Source organism: Octopus bimaculoides, chromosome 3, assembly GCF_046866305.1.
Source record: "Octopus bimaculoides isolate indiv1 chromosome 3, ASM4686630v1, whole genome shotgun sequence".
Taxonomy (NCBI): Eukaryota; Metazoa; Mollusca; class Cephalopoda; order Octopoda; family Octopodidae; genus Octopus; species Octopus bimaculoides.
This window is the reverse complement of record NC_142930.1, coordinates 73,917,748-73,939,080: the sequence shown is the minus strand read 5'-3', so window position 1 is coordinate 73,939,080 and position 21,333 is coordinate 73,917,748. Positions and strand designations below refer to the sequence as shown.

Below are 21,333 nucleotides of genomic sequence, written 5' to 3'. Positions count from 1 at the left end.
CATCTCATACACAACAAAACTCAGTCTCACAAGTAACCCAAGTGCTTCACTCATTACTATATTGCCCCTGTTTTGGCAAAAAAAAATAAAAACAAGGCCTACAATGCCTGAAGAAACTTGCTTACCCCATAAAACTGGGTAACATTTACCCAGGACTATAAATCTTGCAAGACCACATCTTGCAAGACCACATCTTGCACAAAAGATGTCTTTGTGCATCAGACACCCCTCATGCTTTCCCACCTTTCATACTGCAGTTGATTCTTTTGGTTCCTTGCCAAAAATATCTCTGCTAATTTTGTAAGATCTGCTTTTATTCCATTTCTCAGCAATGATGGTTCTGTTAGAAAGTCTCTGGCTCTGTTGCCCTCTTTGCATTCAACTGCATGTATCACACTCATGGCAAATCTCCCTTCCATTTCACCAGGTGCACTACCTTATATACATACCAAGTGCAAAACTGATTCCAAACAGCTTCAAACAAAGAAGGTCTCTATTGCAAACATTGTACTCCAGAGCTAAACCTTATACTTACCAAACTCTTCAGCATCCCACTCTCGTCAGGGATATGACCTGCTCTTTGGAAACATTCTGCAGTATATTCCAGTCCCAAGAAAGACAACTTCTTTGTTCCTGGCATTTATCGTCCTATTACACTCACTTCCAATATCTCAATGTAATGATGACTGCTATGAATAATGATTTTTCCCCAACACTTCGAATCTCGCTCTCTCTCAATGACCATGAGTACACCTTCCATAAAGGTAGCTCCACTGGAGACTTACTTTCTGATGTTTCCTACCATTGGGTTCTTACCTTAAAAAATTTTTATGAAAGCAGTGCTATTGTTTGCAATATCAGCAAAACTTTTAGCTGTGTCTGACATGTGAATCTTCCATGGAAACTATCTTCTGATGGGTTCCATCCATCTCCTATCTCCTGGATTGGTAGTTTCCTATCAGATTACACTATTGTAGCATGGGTTGAAGGTTGTTTTTTTCTGTTTCTCACTCTGTCTACTCTGCTGTGGCCCAGGATTGCGTTTTGTCCCCAACTTTCTTGATCTGCTTGCCACATTGTCTAAAAACATTAACTCTTATGCAGAGTTATTATTCTTATTCTTCTTTAATCTTCAACAGTGTGTCACCCACATGTAGTTTAGACACCCCATGCCAAACCTGTTCTGATTCCATGAACAGAGACATTAAAAGCTTCCTTCAATGGAGATGTGTCAGTTTGTCTCTTTCAATAACAAAAACCCAGCAAAAGACAGGAGTATTGCTCATATCAAGAAAGCATCACAACACCCCACCTCACCTTTAAACATGAGCAACATGCAACTTGAACCCTTTTGAACATTCCAATGTAACACATGACGAGACTGAGAAGAAGCACATTCTTATTTCTTTACTGCCCACAAGGGGCTACACACAGAGGGGACATACAAGGACAGACAAACGGATTAAGTCAATTATATCGACCCCAGTGCATAACTGGTACTTATTTAATCGACCCCGAAAGTATGAAGGGCAAAGTCAACCTCGGCGGAATTTGAACTCAGAACGTAGCAGCAGATGAAATACCGCTAAGCATTTCGCCCAGCGTGCTAATGTTCCTGCCATTTACCGCCTTATTGCTCATACAGTTGGTTAAGTGCAGTCATCACACTATGCACTTGAAAGGCAAAGCAACACTCACTCCATATCCAAGAAGAAGCACATTCTTAACATACCTAGGACCAGACACCAAAGATTGGCCCTAAGGAGCAGGGCCAGAAAATGCTCACACTTTATAAATCCTCAAGTGAAAACCACAATGAAGTATTGCTTCCACAATTAGGATGTTACTGTCACTGCACACACAAACACTTTGACCATATCCCGAGAACATCATCTTGACTTATTGGCATCAAGCCAATCACAAACATGATTCAATCTCTGGCCCACTGTGTGCTGTTTTCTCTCTCTGCTTTTCTGGTCCTACTGTAATGGCCTCTGTTTCTTGGAGCTAGCTGATTTCATGCTACCTCCACTCAAGCATTTCTGATTTTTATATCTTTCCTCCTGTCACTAGCCATGTTGTTCCACCCTACTTCTATCCAAGCCCCAAATTAACCATGATGTCCAAAAGGCTGATATTCTCTCCAAAATATTAGCCTTTGGAATCCCTCTTTGTTTAAGTATTTCCTGCAGCTGTCAATTGGCAACTGTTAAGCAGTATGTTAATAGTACCAACTTCACCAGTCTTGGAGAGCTTACAAGGGTCATCTGACTTTGTCTGTAAAGTGAACAACTTTTTCTTGGATATGGAGTGAGTGTTGCTTTGCCTTTCAAGTGCATTGTGTGATGACTACACTTAACCAACTGTACGAGCAATAAATACTCCATTGTTGGGTGTATGTGTATTTATTAAAGGTTAAGCAGCCATTTATGATACAAACATTTTGTTTGACCTGAAGTAGTAACTGGACCTTTTTGATGCAGTTTTGACTATGTGACATGACAGACACAAATTTTTTAAATAATTTCAGTGGAGTCTTTCAATGAAGCTCAAGAAAAGGTTGCCTTTAATCAGTTCAGTATTTTCCAAATTGGTTCTGGAGGATTTGGAGGACCAAAAGATTCATCATTTATTAAAGCCCTATCAAAACCTCCTTCAACACAACCTCATGCTGTAATTGAAGAAAACACATTACTTGACCAGGTGAGTAATTTCCATGTTCTCCTCACCCTTTTTTTTTTAGCAAACAGTGTTGATTATGTCATGATTTTAATATCTTTTCCTGTGTAGGTGTTATGTGTAGTTGCTTAATTTTACATAGCACACCCATCTTTACATAATACATCTGACTGCATTCTTTAAACAATACATACCATACATTTCACTACACTTCATACACCCTACTACAATGTTTTTCATCCATTTTTTACCTATGAACCCCTTTCATTCCTATTTTACTTGGACGTACCCTCCTAGTCATCCGATGTCAAAAAAAAAAAAATCATATATTTTTATAATTAAATATCATTAGGAATTGTGTAGCAAAAAAATTAAAATATTTTGTGTATTGTAGAAGTATAACCAATTTATTGCACATAAATTTTAAAAACAAAATCTTATATAGACTCCAGTTGAGAACCACTACTCAACTGTACTTCATAAAATCTTCAATATTTTACATATTTTATTTCATCCTGAATTTGGTTTTAATTTTAGGCTGCCTTTTACCGTTTGTGTGGAGATTACAACCCTTTACACATTGATCCCAATTTTGCCAAGATGGTAGGTAAGTGTAACTTTTTAGACTGTTATATTTCATATCATTGATGTTATTTATCCGGCCATTTTCCTGTAAATTTCAGTTATATTTAACTTAGTGATTCAATATTAGATAAAATTAAAGCGTTGAACTGGGAGAATCGTTAGCACACTGGGTAAGATGCTTAGTGGCATTTCGTCATGTTATGAGTTCAAATTCTGCTGAGGTCGGCTTTACCTTTCATCCTTTTGGGGTCGATAAAATAAGTACCAATGAATACTGGGGTCAATGTATTTGACTTACTCCCTCCCTTAAATTGCTGGCCTTGTGACAAAATTTGAAACCAATATAAGATAAAAATTTTAGATGCTAAATCATTATTTGATAAATTAGCATTTACATTAGATTAGCAAAATTCATATCCTACTTCTCAATATGCAGACTGAGCTTTTGATAGAATAGTGGTTAGGATTCAAAATATGTTGAGATTATTCAAAAAACTTACATTAGTGTTCACAGTAAAGAACTTCTAAATAAAAGGCAGAGCATACAGGTATGTGTAAGATGTATGATACACTTCTACAGAAAAATATTGTTTGATATCAAAATTATATCAAAATTATATCTTTCCATTATTTCTAATCTTATGAACAGGTCAAGAGAAACCCCCACTTCACGGTCTCTGCATTTATGGTTTTGCAATGCGCCATGTTATGAAAAAGTTTCTTAATAATGATGCCAGTCTTATAAAAAGCATGAAAGTAAGTTGACAAATCTTATTTTTATTTTGATTTTCATGTCTTTTCCCAAAGATCAGTATTTTCGAGTAATCTGGCTTTTTCTTTTGACAATTCATACCCGTTTTCCTCACTTTCTTTAAACAGATTCTTTAGTATAATATAGATTCTTTAGTATACTATATTTTACAAATTACTGTGGTAAATGCAATGAGGTAGAGATAAACACCTGTTTTCTGGTTCTTCATTGTAAAAATTGTCCATCATTTATGTCAGTCATGCCTTTTCAGTAGCATGAGTATCCTGCAATCTCATTTCCTCTCCTTGTGTTAATGTAAAAAGAATAATTTTTACAGTATTTTTTTTTTTTAATATTGTACCAGCTGAGTAATCTCCCTTACCTTTGCCTGCAGAAACTGCATTCCTTTGGAATTCTTTCCCTGCTCATCCTCCTTCCCGCAACTCACTCCATCAGCTGTAAAAATGTTGAAGCTGAACATCAACTGTATTGCTTTAATGAGTCTAGATCAAAGGTTCTCAACCCATTTGGGCCAAACGCCCTCTTTTGACCCTTGGAGTCACAAATGGCCCTCCTACAAAATATTTTTATTTTTCAATATACTACTTATTTTGATATCAGCAAATAAAGATTAAAAAATAAAGGACGTCACTTTACATGTGCGCTTGTACGCAATTGGGAGTACAAGTGTACTAAATGGAATGCAAAAGAAAAAAAAACAAAATAATAAATGGTTTTATGAACGAAAGTTTGGTAATTGCGTTTATTTCCACCACGCCACATAAGATCAACGTGTTGTTATCGAAAGAGTGCTCTTAGGTACAAGTAAATGCCTATGAAATCATTTCAAACCTTTCCAATTTCCCTTATCAAAACACCTAGAACTTGTGCAACAATCTGACATATAAATTATTGTCATCTGGGAAAAGGATTTTTTATGTTCAAGAAAGAGAGTGTATTTGATAGAATTGTTGAAATACATATGTACTTCATATGAGTAGCAAATTGTGGAGGTTGGTATTTGACGGAAAATGTTACAGATGTTTAAAAATCGAAAAGCTATCTATTTTTAGCTAATAATAAACTCTTGTTGTAGCGAATGGTGTTAACTATAAGATTGTACCCTATGTAAGGCTGTACCCTGTGTAGGGTTGTATCCTGTGTAGGGTTGTACCCTGTGTAAGGTTGTACCATCATGTTCTTTTTTTTTTTTTGGTGGAACTGGTTGACAGTCACCCCGCCACAAAAACCGAGCTTTCAGAAATTTTTTTTTTTCTCAGTGGATTCCTAGGTTTTCAAATATGGAGGTTCTGAATATGCAAAAAATCACATTTTCAAAATTTTAAATTCCCCCCCATGATCCGAATTTTCGAATTTTTAATTTTTTTCGAATTTTTTTTTTCAATCTACGTGGAAAAATATGGAGATTAACAATATGGCAAACAAAAAATTAATTAATTTCAAATTTTATATGAAAAACTCCAAATTTGATCCACACACCCCTCGCCACCCAGCAAAAAAGTGTGCACATGCACAACAATCTCTATAGCTCACAGAAAATGAACGGCTGAAACAAGTGAACCAGTAGGTTTTACATTCCTGTTGTATATGTCAGTCTTGTTTTTTCGCTTTAAAGGTAAATGATTCTCAGTGGATTCCTAGGTTTTCGATGACGGAGTATGGAGCTTGAAGTTGATAGGCAAAAGAGTGAACTAGCAGTGGCCTATGGAAATATTCACAGGTTATTTCTATATAAAGGGGTAACCAGGGTGTTTGAATAGTAGTCAAATGAAGTTAGTACTAAAATAAGACAAGAATTACCAATATGTCTAGAAAAAGAATAGTACTTATCGTAAATAGGGCTAGTTAATCATCATCATCATCATCATCGTTTAACGTCCACTTTCCATGCTAGCATGGGTTGGACGATTTGACTGAGGACTGGTGAACCGGATGGCTACACCAGGCTCCAATCTGATTTGGCAGAGTTTCTACAGCTGGATGCCCTTCCTAACGCCAACCACTCAAAATCAAAACTGTAGGGTTCTTATAATGTACTTACTGAAATATTGTAGAGATCACCACTTGTTGTCTGCAATGGAGTTGACCAAAGTCTATCCATCTCGATAATTGGTCAATTATATTTGAACCAAGGGCAAAAGTTAAGACCGTTACAGGGGATATGTAAATAAAGAAGAAAACAAACCAGTAAATAAAAGGTGCAGGGGAGAAGACTGGCTTTGTGCTTTTGCCCTTTCGTGTACCTATGGGGCAGAATTTACTTAGGAATGTGTATACATTTACTTGTTTGTCCATTATTACCACCACTTGGAATTTTACTGGTTATCTAGGATGTAAGATTCAGCATTATTTTTTTGTAGGTAATTCCATTAGCATGCATCTCATGTACTAGTTGTCTCCCCTTAACGATAAAAAAATTACTGCAGTTTGATCGATAATATTTATCTATTTATTTTATTCTTATTTATGTTAGGTTGAGATTTAAATTTTATATATGTGTGTGTGTGTGTGTGTGTGTTTGCTAATGTCTGTTTTTCCTTCAGTTTTTGTTTACTTATACACATTAACAAATGAGCCAATGAGGTACTCTCTCTATGGTTGTTCAATTTGCTAGAAATAAAGCCTAATCTCCATCATACTATGCTCTTGTTAGTATTAAGGAAAGGGAGAATGCTTACTTCTCTCCATTACTACGATTAAAATTAATTTTTTTGATTTTGTTTGGCTCTATGAAACTAATTTTTTGTAAATGCTTCCGTCCATTGCTTGATACAGGAAATTGGAAAATCCTGACCAAAACAGAGAAATTCTAACTTAACAAAATTATAGAAAGAGAAAGAAAGGGTTCTGTTTACCAAAAGCCAAAAGATGTGTTTCCAGTTGAGGTGTAATTTTATAACTTGAAACAATTTCAGAATTTAAATTTCAGAGCATAAGACTTACCACATTATCTTGTGTATGGTTGCAGTTCAAATGGGTACAAAACCTAAAACAAATGTGTGTGCGTGTGTGTGGTTGGGTCTTTAATAGCCAGGGCTCAATTTAAGTTCAGTTGCAGAAAGGAATTCAAAATGGCAACACACACAATCATATATATACAAACATACTCATACATACATACATACACATACACAGATACATACGTATCAGCCATTCCCAAAAGCCAAGATTTTTCCAAAATTTTGATCGCCATTCTTTATATATTTGCACACAAACACACACATTCTATCAGCTTTTCGCTTTTATTCATTTTTTTTGTCTTTTAGTTGTCTGTCACTTTTCATCTCTTTGTTTTGGGGGTTTCACTTGCGCTACACCAGTTACACATGGTACCAGGAATTTTCAGTGGAAAAAGTGTTTTTCAAGTTTCTGAAAATTTGAAACAAAAAGACATGATTTTTTAAACTGACTGTTGCAGAGATGTGAAAATATGGCTACTACTCATTAATTTCAAATTAAACTTACCAAAGTTGAGGGTCTTCCAGTGCCCCCCAAGTCTCTTAACGCCCACCCCTAGTGCCTCTTTGCTCCAAAACACTCCCCCTTCTCCAAATGGCCCCCATTGAGAACCTTTGGTCTTGATGATCCTACAAATATCATGAGTGCTGCTCTTCTTCCTGTGACTAAACATTTTAAATAGCCTAAGCCATGAGAAACACAGCATTCTTTTAGCATGATTTGATCTTTCAACAGTCTTGAATTGCAGCACTTCTGGTTTTATGTGTAAGTTAATATAATATTGTTGTTTTGTCCTGTAATGAAAAACTGCTGTATAGCTCCGTTGTAGGATTTAGCAATTCATTTGCAAAACAAGCCTCATATAATGAACAAGAAGTAAACTGTGGTCAAAGATTGGCTTAACATATGTTTTCATTATCAAACTATAGTTTTGTACTACTATAACTTTGTATCATTGTTGTTTAGTACCACTGGATTTTGTATCGTTACTGTTTTCTATCATTGTATCTTGGTTTCTGTATAGATTTATACTATTACAGTTAATACAACACTGTACAATCATCACAGCTTTGTGCAAGCAGTACAGCTTTGTACCTTTTACTTCATTGCTTAATATCTCTAATTTTGTACTGCTGTCTTTGTGCCATTACAACTCAACATAACTTATAGTTTAGATGCTCTGAAGTATTTTCATATTGCTGTTGTGTTTAGCCTCAACATTGTTTCACTGTAGTTTGTACCATAGTAATCTGGTAGCAATACTACCTTCTCAGCTTTGTAGCATTGCCTATGTCTGTCTGTAGCTGTCTTTAAATATCATAACATTTGCCCCACTGTAATTTGTTGAAATGTAGCTTAGTAGCACTCTATTTGTCCCACACTGATTTTGTCCAATATTAGCAACTGTGTTCAACTATTTTTTGTGGTAATATATCTGCCCCTGTATTCCATACTCAGCTAAAATAAGCTAATCACATTTCTGTTGTGTTATTCTACATTACCGTTAAAATCCTAACATACTCTTTCATTTAAAATAATCTGCCACCTGTGTCTTTTCTTCTTTCAGTCACGGTTTTCTAAACCATTTGTACCAGGGCAAACTCTGCGAACAGAAATGTGGAAAGTTGATTCTGGTGTTCATTTCCAATGCTCGGTGAGTTTTTCCAGAAGGTTTAACTATACACAAAGAACTACAGTGATGTCAAGTTAAGTAGATGGACTATTAACTACAAAATCAGGTGATAAAACGAATTTACAATGCCCAGACCATACCCACTCATGAAAAAAATCTACAATGCATGAACCATCTATCTAAAGGGAGAGATGCTTCTCAAATATCTGATGTCTTGAAAATCATGACCTCTTTTTGATAAATGATGTCCATCTTCTGTCTTTGTCTTTTCTTCTGTCTGTTTTCAACCTGATATTTAATATTTTATTATTTGACTATTTCAGATTGTGGAAACTGGGAAAATGTGTATAACTGGTGGTTTTATAAATGTCCATTCTTTTCCTGACACAGGAGTAACTACTGAAAAACAACAGGTAAGTGATGTTATTTTCTCCCTTTATATTTGTTGTTGTTATATTGATTTGATTCCCAAAACATATTTTACATGATTGTTGCTGCTTGTATGTGTGTCTATGCATACACATGCATATATGTTATATTACTACCAGTTCAAATATTCTTGTGGCACATTTGGACTAATAAACAGGCCATTCACTGTGTTTTGTCATGGGGTGAATGGCTTGTTTACTAGTCCAAACATGCCACAAGCATATTTGAACTGGTAGTAATATGGTATTTATACATATCACTGTTTAACACTCTTACTTTGTAACCTGCATATATGTAATTGTGTTCATGTTTATGTGAGTACATATGTACATTATATATAAACATATGTATGCACTTATGACTTTAATTTTCAAATTCCTCACTTAGAGATAGAAAGTTAGTTCCTTGTCCAGAAACAAGGCTCTTCCATTAGAATTTCTAGAACATGAGCCAAGTTATCTTGTGTGTGTGTGTGTGTGTGTGCGTGTGTGTGTGTGTGTGTGTGCGTGTGTGTGTGCGTGTGTGTAGGCATATGCATTATCTCTTATTTTTAATTATTTGAATTCTTTAAGAAAAGAGCTGGTCTGTAGAAAAGTTTTGTGTATTTCTTCTGTTCCACTTAGAGTTTTTATTTGAAATGTTCTTTGCATAAAAACCCTTGCTTGTTAACCATAGCCAAGTTTGCTATTAATTATAGGTATATAAATATGAATTTATAATCTGTATAGAAAATCTGGAGTTTTCAAAGTAGTTGTTCATAAATATTCTCATTGATTTTGTAAGATATTTTCATGTTTGATTCATGAACATTACATCATATTCAGATGTTAAGTTTTACAATCCAGGAGCTTGTGATAACTACAAAATACTTAGTGAATAAGAGACTATGAAGCCCTTAAACCCACCATAATATTACCCAAAATGTTAATTGACCCATTTCTGTAGAAGATATTACACATGCTATCAGTAGCTGCTCAAAAACATTTGCGAGCTGGCGGAAGCATTAGCACGCCCGGCGAAATGCTCTGCGATATTTCGTCTGTCATTACATTCTGAGTTCAAATTCATGCTGAGGTCGACATTCACGCTTGCAGGGTAGTTGGCCACTATAACTGTATAATTTTTCATTCCTGTCCTAATCAACTACATCAGGCCTATTATATTTGCACTTAGCAGAAATTTTGTTAGGAATATATCTATAAAAGAAGTATTGTTTATATTTATAGTAAGGCTGCCTTTTCTATGGATGATATTGTAAATTGTTTTAGCAATTGGAAGGTAGTACTTTAATAATGATGTTTTTGAGCAGCTACTGATAGCATGTGTAATATATTCTACAGAAATGGGACAATTAACATTTTGGGTATTATCATGGTGAGTTTAAGGACTTTATAGTCTCTTACTTACTAAGTATTTTGTAGTTATCTCAAGCTCCTGGATTGTAAAAGCATAATGTCTGAATGTGATGTTAATGTTCATGAATCAAAGAGACTACAATTCATGTTAATGTTATTATCGTCCTCAAGTTTATGGGATGCATACCCATGCATAATCTTTTTGGTTATGTCTCTCTTCTAGGTCTTTGTTTAGGTACTGTAGTTCAGCAATTTCAGGGTCATATATGTCATAAGGAAGTGAAGAGTTCTTGAGGCGTTTATTCTGACCCATAGAACGTTATCTTTGCTTTTAAGCTCTCAAAAAATCACTCCAGGTTTCATATGTAAATTTGTGTTTCTCATAAGCTTTAATGCACTAAAATTTTTTTCTGAATATGCACTGTTAAAATTGGGTTGTGTTTAACCCTTTAGCATTCAAACCGGCCATATCAAGCCCAAATATTTTACCTGTTTTATGTTTAGACTGACCAGATCTGGCCTCTTACATCTATCCTACAATATCATTCTAAAAATATACAATTACATTATCAAAATCTCAGAGCTACAAGATAATGTATGATTAACGCAAAAAACTGTGAATAAATAAGCATTACACTTGATAGAATAATCTGAATGCTTAAATGCTTAAATTTCTGTTGTTATTTAGCAGATTCTGTCTGATACCATACAAAACTTGTAGGCTGTCTGGACAGATCTTAAAACTCTTCCTCCCTCTTTTCTTCTGAGTAATATCACTGTTTCTGTGGAAGCTTCTCTTTGGCAGATTTTAATATCTATGGAGTGAATTTTCTTAATAGATCATTCAAATATCTCAGATGTTGGTATCAGTACAATTTTTGCAAATGCTTTGTGGGACATTGTCTTGTATGAGGAAATTTCTAACTGCCAAGTCTGGCATGATGTTCTTTGGTGGCTCAATCTTTGTTTATTGAACCTTTGTATGATATATCTTTGTCAATACTTAGATGGTTTCTGCACTTGTTGTATAGAACAGAGGAGATAGAGACCATTGATGTAAAAGTTTTGGGTTTTTAGGAAACAAATCTCTATGTTTAACTTTCAATCTAAAATTATTGTGGTCTGCATTGGCAAAAAGTTCATGAGCTTAGATAAGTTTGTATGCTTTAGGAGAGAAGAGGCAACTCCTGTTTGAGACTGACTTTTGTTTGATAAAAAGAAATAATTTCTATCAGGCAAAAATGAGAAAAAAATTATCTTTTGCTTTCATAGATGAAGAGTCAATCTCAAAAGAGCAGATTCTTCTTGCTATGGCATATAAATACTTATGAACTTACATTTATATATAACTAAAGAAGGAAAATGCACACAATTTATATATTTTTAATATATTTTAAAGGATAGAATATTATGATAGTCTGACATTGAAATTAGTGAAAATATTGCAATTTTGTATTATCTTATGGAGTTTTTAGCCCATGTTGCTTGTATGAGAGTTTGTTTCTAAATGAACCAGCATGTAGAAAAATCTAATGGGAGGTAATTGGTGATTGTTATTATTTGAGACGGGAGAGGTAATTGCACATTTTTTGGTCGGTACACTGATCACTAGACAGAAGTGAATTGTGGGTAAAATTCAAAGAACAAAGGAACAAGCAAAGGGCAGGTAGGTCCATCCATCCATCCATACTTATATGTATACATGTATGTAAGTACGGATGGATGAACCTGCTTGCCCTCCGCTTGTTCCTTTGTTCTTTGAATTTTATGCTCAATTCATTTCTAACTGATGATCTCTAAATAACATTTGTGAAGTTTTTTCAGTTTAAATAGAATACTGTATTTTACTCTACCTTTGGTATTCGAGTACTATTTTCTCTATCTTGTTTTGTACTTGTGTCTGTATACACACACACATATGACATGGTCATACTTTTTATACTTTTTAATTAATTAATGTTTGCAATTGTAGTCTTTGTAAGCATGCTTATTTTGACACCCCAGATGGCATAACTCTGATATACACTCATACAAACTTACATGCTACTCTGTTTTAATTTGTTATTTTCTAAATCTTTTAATTGCTATACCTGTTGAAAGACAATTTCCTTGTTTGTTTAATCTCTGCCAGATTAATGTAACCAATTTGAAGAGTGACACTCTTTTCAAAGAGCTAGCAATCCATTTACAAAACAAACCTCAAATAATGACCAAGATCAATGCTGTTTTTCTTTGGAATATTACAAAAAATGGCAATGAACCTGTATCACAGTGGAGTAAGTTGTCTCTTTGTATTGTGTTGTAACAGATCAGATTCGTTTATGTTGTTATGACGTGGACAGCTGATTTCTGTCATGAAATGTTTGTTTATGTTAGTGTTGTGACTGTTTGCTGTGATGTGCTTGGTGTGTGTGTGTGTGTGTGTGTGTGTGTGTGTGTGTGTGTGTGTGTTGTGTCATGAATGTTGGTTGTGTGGTGATATGACTGAGTAATGTTATGATATGGATGGTTCGTGTGTTATAACAAAATTGGTTAGTATGTGTTGTAACGTGATTGGTTGGTTCCTTGAGCAAAATAATTAACTGAAATAGGGATCTTATGAGCCTCATTGGTTCGTGTATTCCCTATCTTAAAGGAAGAAGGAAGTTAACTGAGTAAAGTTTTGTTCTTACATTCAACAATCCTCAGGACTACATAGGAGCTCCTTCACTTATGTAACTCCTTATAGTGAAGAGAAAAAAACCTAGCATGATAAAGGCTGACTTGGGACTAAATAACAACAACAACTCTACTAAGCATGAATTTGTAATAAAACAGTGTAATACATCTACTAACACAGCTTCTGTTTACAACTATTGCCACCTATACTGTATTATCATCATTGTTGCAATACTGTTTCCAATACCATACAAATGCTCCTTACACTATATCAGTGATGCCACAAATATTATTATCAGTGCTTTCTCTAATACAATATCAATACTACTGAAAGTACTCTACTAAATTCACAATAATGCTATATGTGTTTTATTTGATCTCTTTCACATCTCAAAATCTAACTGATGTATACATTACCAACTTTGTGGATTATTCCACATTCCCACTGGGGCCAAAGTGGCTGGACAGTGCAACATAAGACAGTCTATGTCTTGTGTTTTCAGATATCGGATATGTTGGGCATATAAGTGATTTAAAATAAACTCCTCTAATGTTGGTTAGTTACTTTTCTGATGTGGCCTGACCTCAGCCTGTTTGCATTTAGTTAAAGTGCCTCAATAATTCCTGAAAGAAAAGTGGAAAACCAAGACTGATTCAGACCTGATATCCAGACGAGGAAGTCAATCCTATTCTCAGACACAGACTCATACCTCCAAGACTTATAAAACACTGAGAATACAGTATTTTGTCCGTCTTACAACTGCAAGCTCACAGAATTGTTAGCATGCCAAGTGAAATACTTATTGACATTTTGTCCATCTTTATATTGTGAGTTCAAATTTTACCGGGGTTGACTTTGCCTTTCATCCTTTTGAGATCAATAAAATAAGTATCAGTTGAACACTGGTGTTGATTTAATCAACTTAATCCCTCCCCACAAACTGCTGGCCTTGTGCCAAAATTTGAAATTGATATTATAACCAATACTATGAAGGTACTCAAATCATTGCCATCACACTTTATCATTTCAGCCTTAGACCTGACACCTGGTGGAGGAGGTATATACCATGGTGCCCCTAAAGACAAGAAAGCTCAGTGTACCCTACTAACAGATGATGATGTCATACTTCAGCTGTTTCGGCGAGAGATTAATCCACAAAAGGTGAGTACAGATTATATATATATATATATATATATATATATATATATATAGAAGACACTCACCCAAAGTACCACACAGTGTGACTGAACCTGGAACCATGTGGTTGGGAAGCAAACTTCTTACCACACAACCATGTCCACAACTACAAGTTCCTGGCTTTGGGTAAAAGAAAATACAGGAGGATCAGTTAATTATCATTTTATTAAACATATTCCTTTTTCAGATTCACACACTTATTGCAGTGGTCATTAAATTTTTCTAAACCCTGTAAAAGAACTCAGAAGGTTTGGCCTCCAACCAGGCCTTTTGCAATACCCTTAAAGCCAGGAACTTTCCAGCACCCCCTTGTATGTTAAACAAGATTTTAGAGTACTTCTTCCCTCTCTCCATTATACCCATCATACATACATTATCATAACAGAATTAAGATCCTAAGATGAAGGTGCCACATAAAAAGCATTGGTGTGGATGCTGGTGCCACAAAAAAAGTACTGGTGCTGGTTCCACCTGCTGGTGGCATGGGAAATGGACTAGTATGGGTGTTACATAAAAGCACTGGTGCTGGTGCCACATAAAAAGCATCCAGTACACTCTGTAGAGTGGTTGGCATTAGGAAGGGCATCCAGCCACAAAAACCAAGCCAAAACAAATTACTGAACTTGGTGTGGCCCCTGGCCTTGACAATTCCTGTCCAACCCCTGCCAGCATGAAAAACGGACATTAAATGTTGATGATGATGTTCATGATAATTTGTAATTTACATCTGCATGTTCTGTATTTCTTAATTTTCTGCAATGAATATACTGGATTCGTCAGTTGACTGGGATCATTGCATTGAAGAGAATAAGTGAATTTAACAGGGCTTCAAGCCAGTTCTGATGAAATAGATCTATGGCTTGCATAGTGATTTGGCTATTAGACTTAGTTTCTGTGTTGGCAATAGTTGGGTTGTAATTAAAAATTGAGGAGACAGTGTTGTGCTGTAGGATAACATAGAGGATGATATTTGTGGTTCTTATTCCTATGTCATAATGCCAGCTCACAGTGCTTCTATTACACTTATCTTTCATTTTTTACTTGTTTCAGTCATTAGACTGCAGCCATGCTGTGACATCACCTTGAAGAATTTTTACTCAAATAAATTGATCCCAGTACTTATTTTTTTTTTTTATAAGCCTGGTACTTATTCTATCAGTCTCTGTTCCTGAACTGCTAAGTTATGGGAATGTAAACATACCAACACCGGTTGTCAAGCGGTGGTGGAAGACAAACACAAAGACATACACACTTATATGTATTTATCATCATCATCATTTAACGTCTGTAGTCCATGCTGGAATGGGTTGGATGGTTTGACTGGGCTGGCATGCTGGAAGGCCACACCAGACTCAAGTCTGATTTGGTATGGTTTTCTCCAACTGAATACCCTTCCTAATGCCAACCATTCTGAGAGTGTAATGGGTACTTTTACATGCCACCAACACGGATGCCATTTGCGTGACACCAGGGTGCATTTACGTGTCACCGGCACAGGTGCCAATTAGCATGACACCAGGATCTGCCATGACTGGGATTTTGATCAGCTTGATGGGTCTTCTTCTCAAGCACAACAGAATGCCAAAGGTCTTGGTCATTGTCTCCTTGAGGCCCAGCATTCGAAAGGAACTCAGTCACTTTGCCTCCGTGAGGCCCAAAACTCGAAAGAAACTCATCCACTTTCCGTCCATCAGGCCCAACGCTTGAATGGAACTCATCCACTTTGCCCAATGTTCAAAAGATGTTCTCCACGTTGCCACCAGCATGGGTGCACTTGGCTTGACGGGTCTTCTCAAGCACAGCACATTGCCAAAGATCTTGATCACCAGTCATTGCCTTTGTGAGGCTCAGTTGAAGATCATGCATCACCACTTCGTCTCATGTCTTCCTGTGTCTGCCTCTACCACAAGTTCCCTTCACAGTTAGAGATCAGCACTTCTTTACACAGCTGTCCTCGTAAATATGCATCACATGACCATACCAGCGCAGTCATCTCTCTTGCACACCATATCTGATTCCTCTTATGCCTAACTTTTCGCTCAAGATACTTACTACACTCTGTCAAACATGTACACTGACATTGCACATCCAGTGAAGCATACTGGCTTCATTTCTCTCAAGCCTACACATGTCCTCAGTTGTCATAGCCCATGTTTCATTGCCATGCAGCATAGCTGTTTGCACACAGGCATCGAACAATCTGCCTTTCACTCTGAGAGAGTATGAGCTCTGAACTTTGCCCAGTTTAATCTCATCCTCACAGCTATGCTCTTGGAGCATCCACTACTAACTTGGTCACCTAGATAATGGATGCTATCTACTACCTCTAGCTTGCCTCCCTGGCAGTTGATGGAGTCTATTTTCTGTGCATTTTCAGCATTTATTGTACCTGTGCATCTTCCACATACAAAAGCTAGTTTCCCTGTTAACCTTCCTCTGATGTTGCTGCACCTTTTATGTGTCCAAAGCTTACATTGAGTGCATCTTATGGAGTTTCTACCTACACTTTTTATATATGTGTATATATGTTATGGTCTTCTTTCAGTTTCCATCTACCAAATCCACTCACAAGGCTTTTGTTGGCCCAAGCCTGTAGTAAGTAGAAGGCACTTGCCCAAGGTACCGTTCAGTGGAACTGAATCTGAAACCATGTGGTTGCAAAGCAAGCCTCTTACCACACAGCCATACTTGTATCTGTTATATCTTATGTTTATAAGCTAATGAAGATTCCTCTACGTGATTGCTTGGTGTTTAAGAAATAGCAGCCAAATAGCAAATCTCTCTCAAACCATCTGTACCACTTTAAAAAGAGGCACATTGGATAATGATGTGCTACATAGACTGTATCTAGAAAAAAATTTAGAAGGCACTTATACCAGTCACACATACAAGGCACCTGTGCCGGTGACATATAAAAGGCACTCACTACACTCTTTAGAGTGATTGATGTTTGGAAGGGCATCCAGCCATAGAAACCAAACCAGTATGAGTTCCAGTGAAACCGTCTAACCCATGCCAGCATAGAAAACGGACGCTAAATGATGATAATGATCATATCTAGAATGTCTTTAATCATAGGTTTACTGGATTGGGCTGACATGGGGTTCAGCAACAGTCTCTGGCACCCTCTCTCTCTTCTTCAATCTCTCAATCTTGTATCAGAACTGGAAAGAATCAAAGGAAACCAAAGTGTTGGATTCTTTAAAACCACAAAAGAATTAACAGTTGTTCTTCTTGACCTTGAAATGACGTTTATCAACAAATGAGAGAGTTTGATAGAATATTGTTTACCAGCCATTTTACAATTTATTGTAGATAACTATGGTCTTTCTCTTTTTCTTTCTTTCCTTCCTTCTGTCTTTCTTCCTTCCTTTCATTTTTTTCTCTTTTTCTTTCTTTTGTTTGTTTGTTAGCTTGTTTGTTTCATTCATTCATTCATTATTTTTTCAGGCCTTCTTTTCTGGGAAACTGAAAGTATCTGGAAATATGTTGTTGAGCCAACGTTTATCCAAACTCTTTGAGAACATGGCAAATCTGTAATGTTGCTTAACATTTCAGACTATAAGATCATTCCTTGTTTGTGTTTGATTCCTACATATTACAGATCTAGGTTATAAGGAATAGTGTTGTTTTATAGATATATATATTTCATTTGTAACAATATATTTAACTAAATATAACTAAATCCTGGACTTCATGATTGCAGAGTAAATAGCTTTATCATTCAGCTATGCCACACACACATGCATCCCCGAAAAAGGCATTACTAAAATTAAAATTTTCCTTTATATTAAAGACATACCATAAATAAAAAATAAAAATGCATTAACATAGAGTTGCTGTCAATCAAATAATTATTTTCAAATAATTTTTACCTTCCCAAGTTAATTTTTTATGTCCTTGATTCCAAAAGTTTAAGGACCACCTTTTTCTTCCTTCAGTTATAAGCATATTTTTATAAAAATTTAAAACAAAATGCAAAAAAAAAACCCCAAAAAACTTCAAGAAGAAAAGAGAAGAGTTTTTGCAAATGATTAAATTTAAAACATAAGATAAGAATGTATAAAATTGTTTTTATTTGTGAAATATGTTATGTTTAATTAATAAATCTTATTAAAAATCCCTAAGTCTGGTTGTCTTTAGTTGTAATGCAAAATGTCTTGTTGAAATGATGTGAAAGTTTGTGTCATAAGGAATAGCAAATATTGAGAGAAACAATTTGTTTTTGATCATAGGTCTGTTCTTTGTGGTTTGATCTAAGGAAAATTTACAATTAGCTTGCTCTAATTAATTAAGTTTGGATACCATGATAAGAAGCCCACGGTACTTAAATACACCACCTATCTTCTGCTGTGCACATCTCTCTATGCTTTCCCGTTTCTCATTGTACCCCTAACAAGGGCTCCTCTTGATAACCTAGAAGATAAGAGTATAGAGGGAACATTTTAGTTCTGCAATATAGTGGTTCTAATACCGGAAACACAATAAAATGTATCCAGAAATGATATTAAGTGATTGGCGAAAGGAAGAACGTCCATTTAAAAAAAAAGAAAGAAAGAAAAAAAAAGCTAAAATAAAGGAACAGACAAAAGAGAAGGGGATTCCATCAGCTGCATGCAGGCAACTTGTACAAGCGAGCCATGACTAACTAAAATTTAATACAAGAGTGAGAGAACTGATCAGTCCTGCCACAGACAACTCCTTTGTGTCTATGGTTTGACAAAATGCATCCTGTTAACATTGTAGATTGATTGGTGATGGAAAGGCCATTAAATTGTAAAATCATGTCGAATATGAAGAAACGAAAGAAAGAGATGTGGACTCTGCAAGTGGCACGCAGATAACTCGTCAAAGAGAGCAGTGAGTTTGATTAAAACCAAGACAGAGTAGAGAGAAGTCTTTCGTCCTGTCGCAAAACCCTCTTTCTGGCGATTAATTATCATTGTTCTTGGTACATATTCAAGAAATTATTTTTGTTTCACCGCTTGTTCCCACAACAAAAAAGAAAAAAAAAAATCTAAAGAAACTTGATGAAGTTAATAATTTTTTTTGTGTCGGTAAAATAAAATAAATAAAAAAATGTTAATAAGATTGCTCAAATTCGATAAATTTGTGCATTGTGAAGGAAGAAAAGACTTCTTTGAAATGTTAGAATTCTTTTTTTCTTGTCCACTGACCAATTCGGTTTAGTTTACTAATCTTGTTTGTTTCAGACATATTGAGCTGATTTAAGGGAGTTATCGCCTGTTGCGAAACTTTCCTTTTTTTATTTTTATTTTTTAAATATAATTGTTTCAGTCATTGCACTTGATTACATCAACTCATGAACATATTTGATTGACTCGAGGCAGATAGAAAGCAACTAAGGTGGGATTTGGATACTGAATGTAAGGGCCGTAATCTAATATAAACTATTTTTTTATCCGAACAGTCACCAATTTCACCATCTACTGTGCATCATCATTCGATAAGTCTGATTAGATAGCTGCAATACTTTACCCATACTAATTAGGAATTTAGTTAAAGTATTTGGTGGATCATCAACTTCAATAATGGTAACGTCATATTAGGTCAATAGTTAATAGTTTCATTTTATAGGAAGCCCTTTCTTGTTGGTTTGGAAGCCATCTACTTTTGATGAAATAAATACTTTCACTTTCAAAGACATTGGACATGAAAATGTATCGAAAATGTCTTATTTTAAGCTTAATGTTGTTTTAAATGTTTTTAACTCTCGTACTATGTAGAATGAAGGTGAAAACCCGCGATTTCGAAGTGATCTGAACGCCTATGCCTGTATTATACCAAATCCGCGCCTATATCAAACCTCTTAACACACCAATTGTTTTTCAATTTCCATCCAAAATAATATTTTTAATGATTTATTTTGAATTTGTGTATAAGGAAGAATAAGTACACAAATTATGATTTATTAGGAAGTTACTGATAGTTAAAGATAGAAAACAAGAATAACATCATGAACGATGTATTTCGGGATCTTTCTGATTTGGCAGGCGCCACTTTTTATCTGTTTTATTTAGTGTGTTTCCTACTGAAACTTTAAAACTTCGTATACTTGTATATTTTGTCTTATAGAACAGAGAAAAATTTTTATATTCGAAGTTATTTCATGTTAAAAGTTGTCGTATTTTGGTAATTTCAACCAATCACTGACGTCTATTGAGGTGAAAACAATTACTGCTGTGGAATGTAAACAACACGTTCTAGCAGTGTAATGGGATCTTTTCCCTTGAATATATATGTATATATCATCATCATCGTTTAACGTCCGCTTTCCATGCTAGCATGGGTTGGACGATTTGACTGAGGACTGGTGAAACCGGATGGCAACACCAGGCTCCAGTCTGATTTGGCAGAGTTTCTACAGCTGGATGCCCTTCCTAACACCAACCACTCAGAGAGTGTAGTGGGTGCTTTTACGTGTCACCCGCACATATATATATACATTTATATACATACATACATATACATATATATATATATATATACATCTATATACATATATATATATACATATATATATATATATATATATATATATACATATATACACACTTATATATACATACATTTATATATACATACATTTATATATACATACATTTATATATACATACATTTATATATACATACATTTATATATATATATATATATATATATATATATAAATATATATATACACACACACATATGTTATAACACATGTCTTATCATTAGTTATTTTAACGGCTGCCTGAAATGAATTTAGAAACTTCTCTCAACAAAAACCTCTGAGCATGAATTGATACTTAAATAGTGGCGGAAGCTGACAGGCCAATGTTATTGTTCTTTTCATGATTGGTCAGAAAAGCAGAGGCTAATCAATCGACAATGAGAGATCACACATTCGACATAGGTAGCACATAGTTACATCAGACCATTAAAATCAAAAGTCAACATGAAATCTGTGAAAGATAGGGGAGGTACAGGAGAGGAGAATGAAAGAGAGGGAGAGAGTGAGGAAGAGAGAGAGAGAGAGAGAAAGAGAGGAGGAGAAAATGAAAA

The 21,333-nt window shown here is 35.2% G+C and overlaps 1 protein-coding gene across 1 annotated transcript in view; it reads left to right on the top strand.

The window, feature by feature from the left end:
• Positions 1 to 18,389, top strand: part of LOC106871734 (peroxisomal multifunctional enzyme type 2) — a 75,722-nt gene extending 57,333 nt beyond the window's left edge. Inside the window, exons 16-23 of the mRNA XM_089349216.1 lie at positions 2,531 to 2,703; positions 3,217 to 3,286; positions 3,914 to 4,020; positions 8,562 to 8,648; positions 8,951 to 9,040; positions 12,543 to 12,687; positions 14,101 to 14,231; positions 17,718 to 18,389. Of these exons, the coding sequence (XP_089205342.1) occupies positions 2,531 to 2,703; positions 3,217 to 3,286; positions 3,914 to 4,020; positions 8,562 to 8,648; positions 8,951 to 9,040; positions 12,543 to 12,687; positions 14,101 to 14,231; positions 17,718 to 17,807 (893 nt within the window). The 3' untranslated portion in view covers positions 17,808 to 18,389. The remainder of the gene's footprint in view (positions 1 to 2,530; positions 2,704 to 3,216; positions 3,287 to 3,913; positions 4,021 to 8,561; positions 8,649 to 8,950; positions 9,041 to 12,542; positions 12,688 to 14,100; positions 14,232 to 17,717) is intronic.
• The last annotated feature ends 2,944 nt before the right edge of the window (positions 18,390 to 21,333 follow it).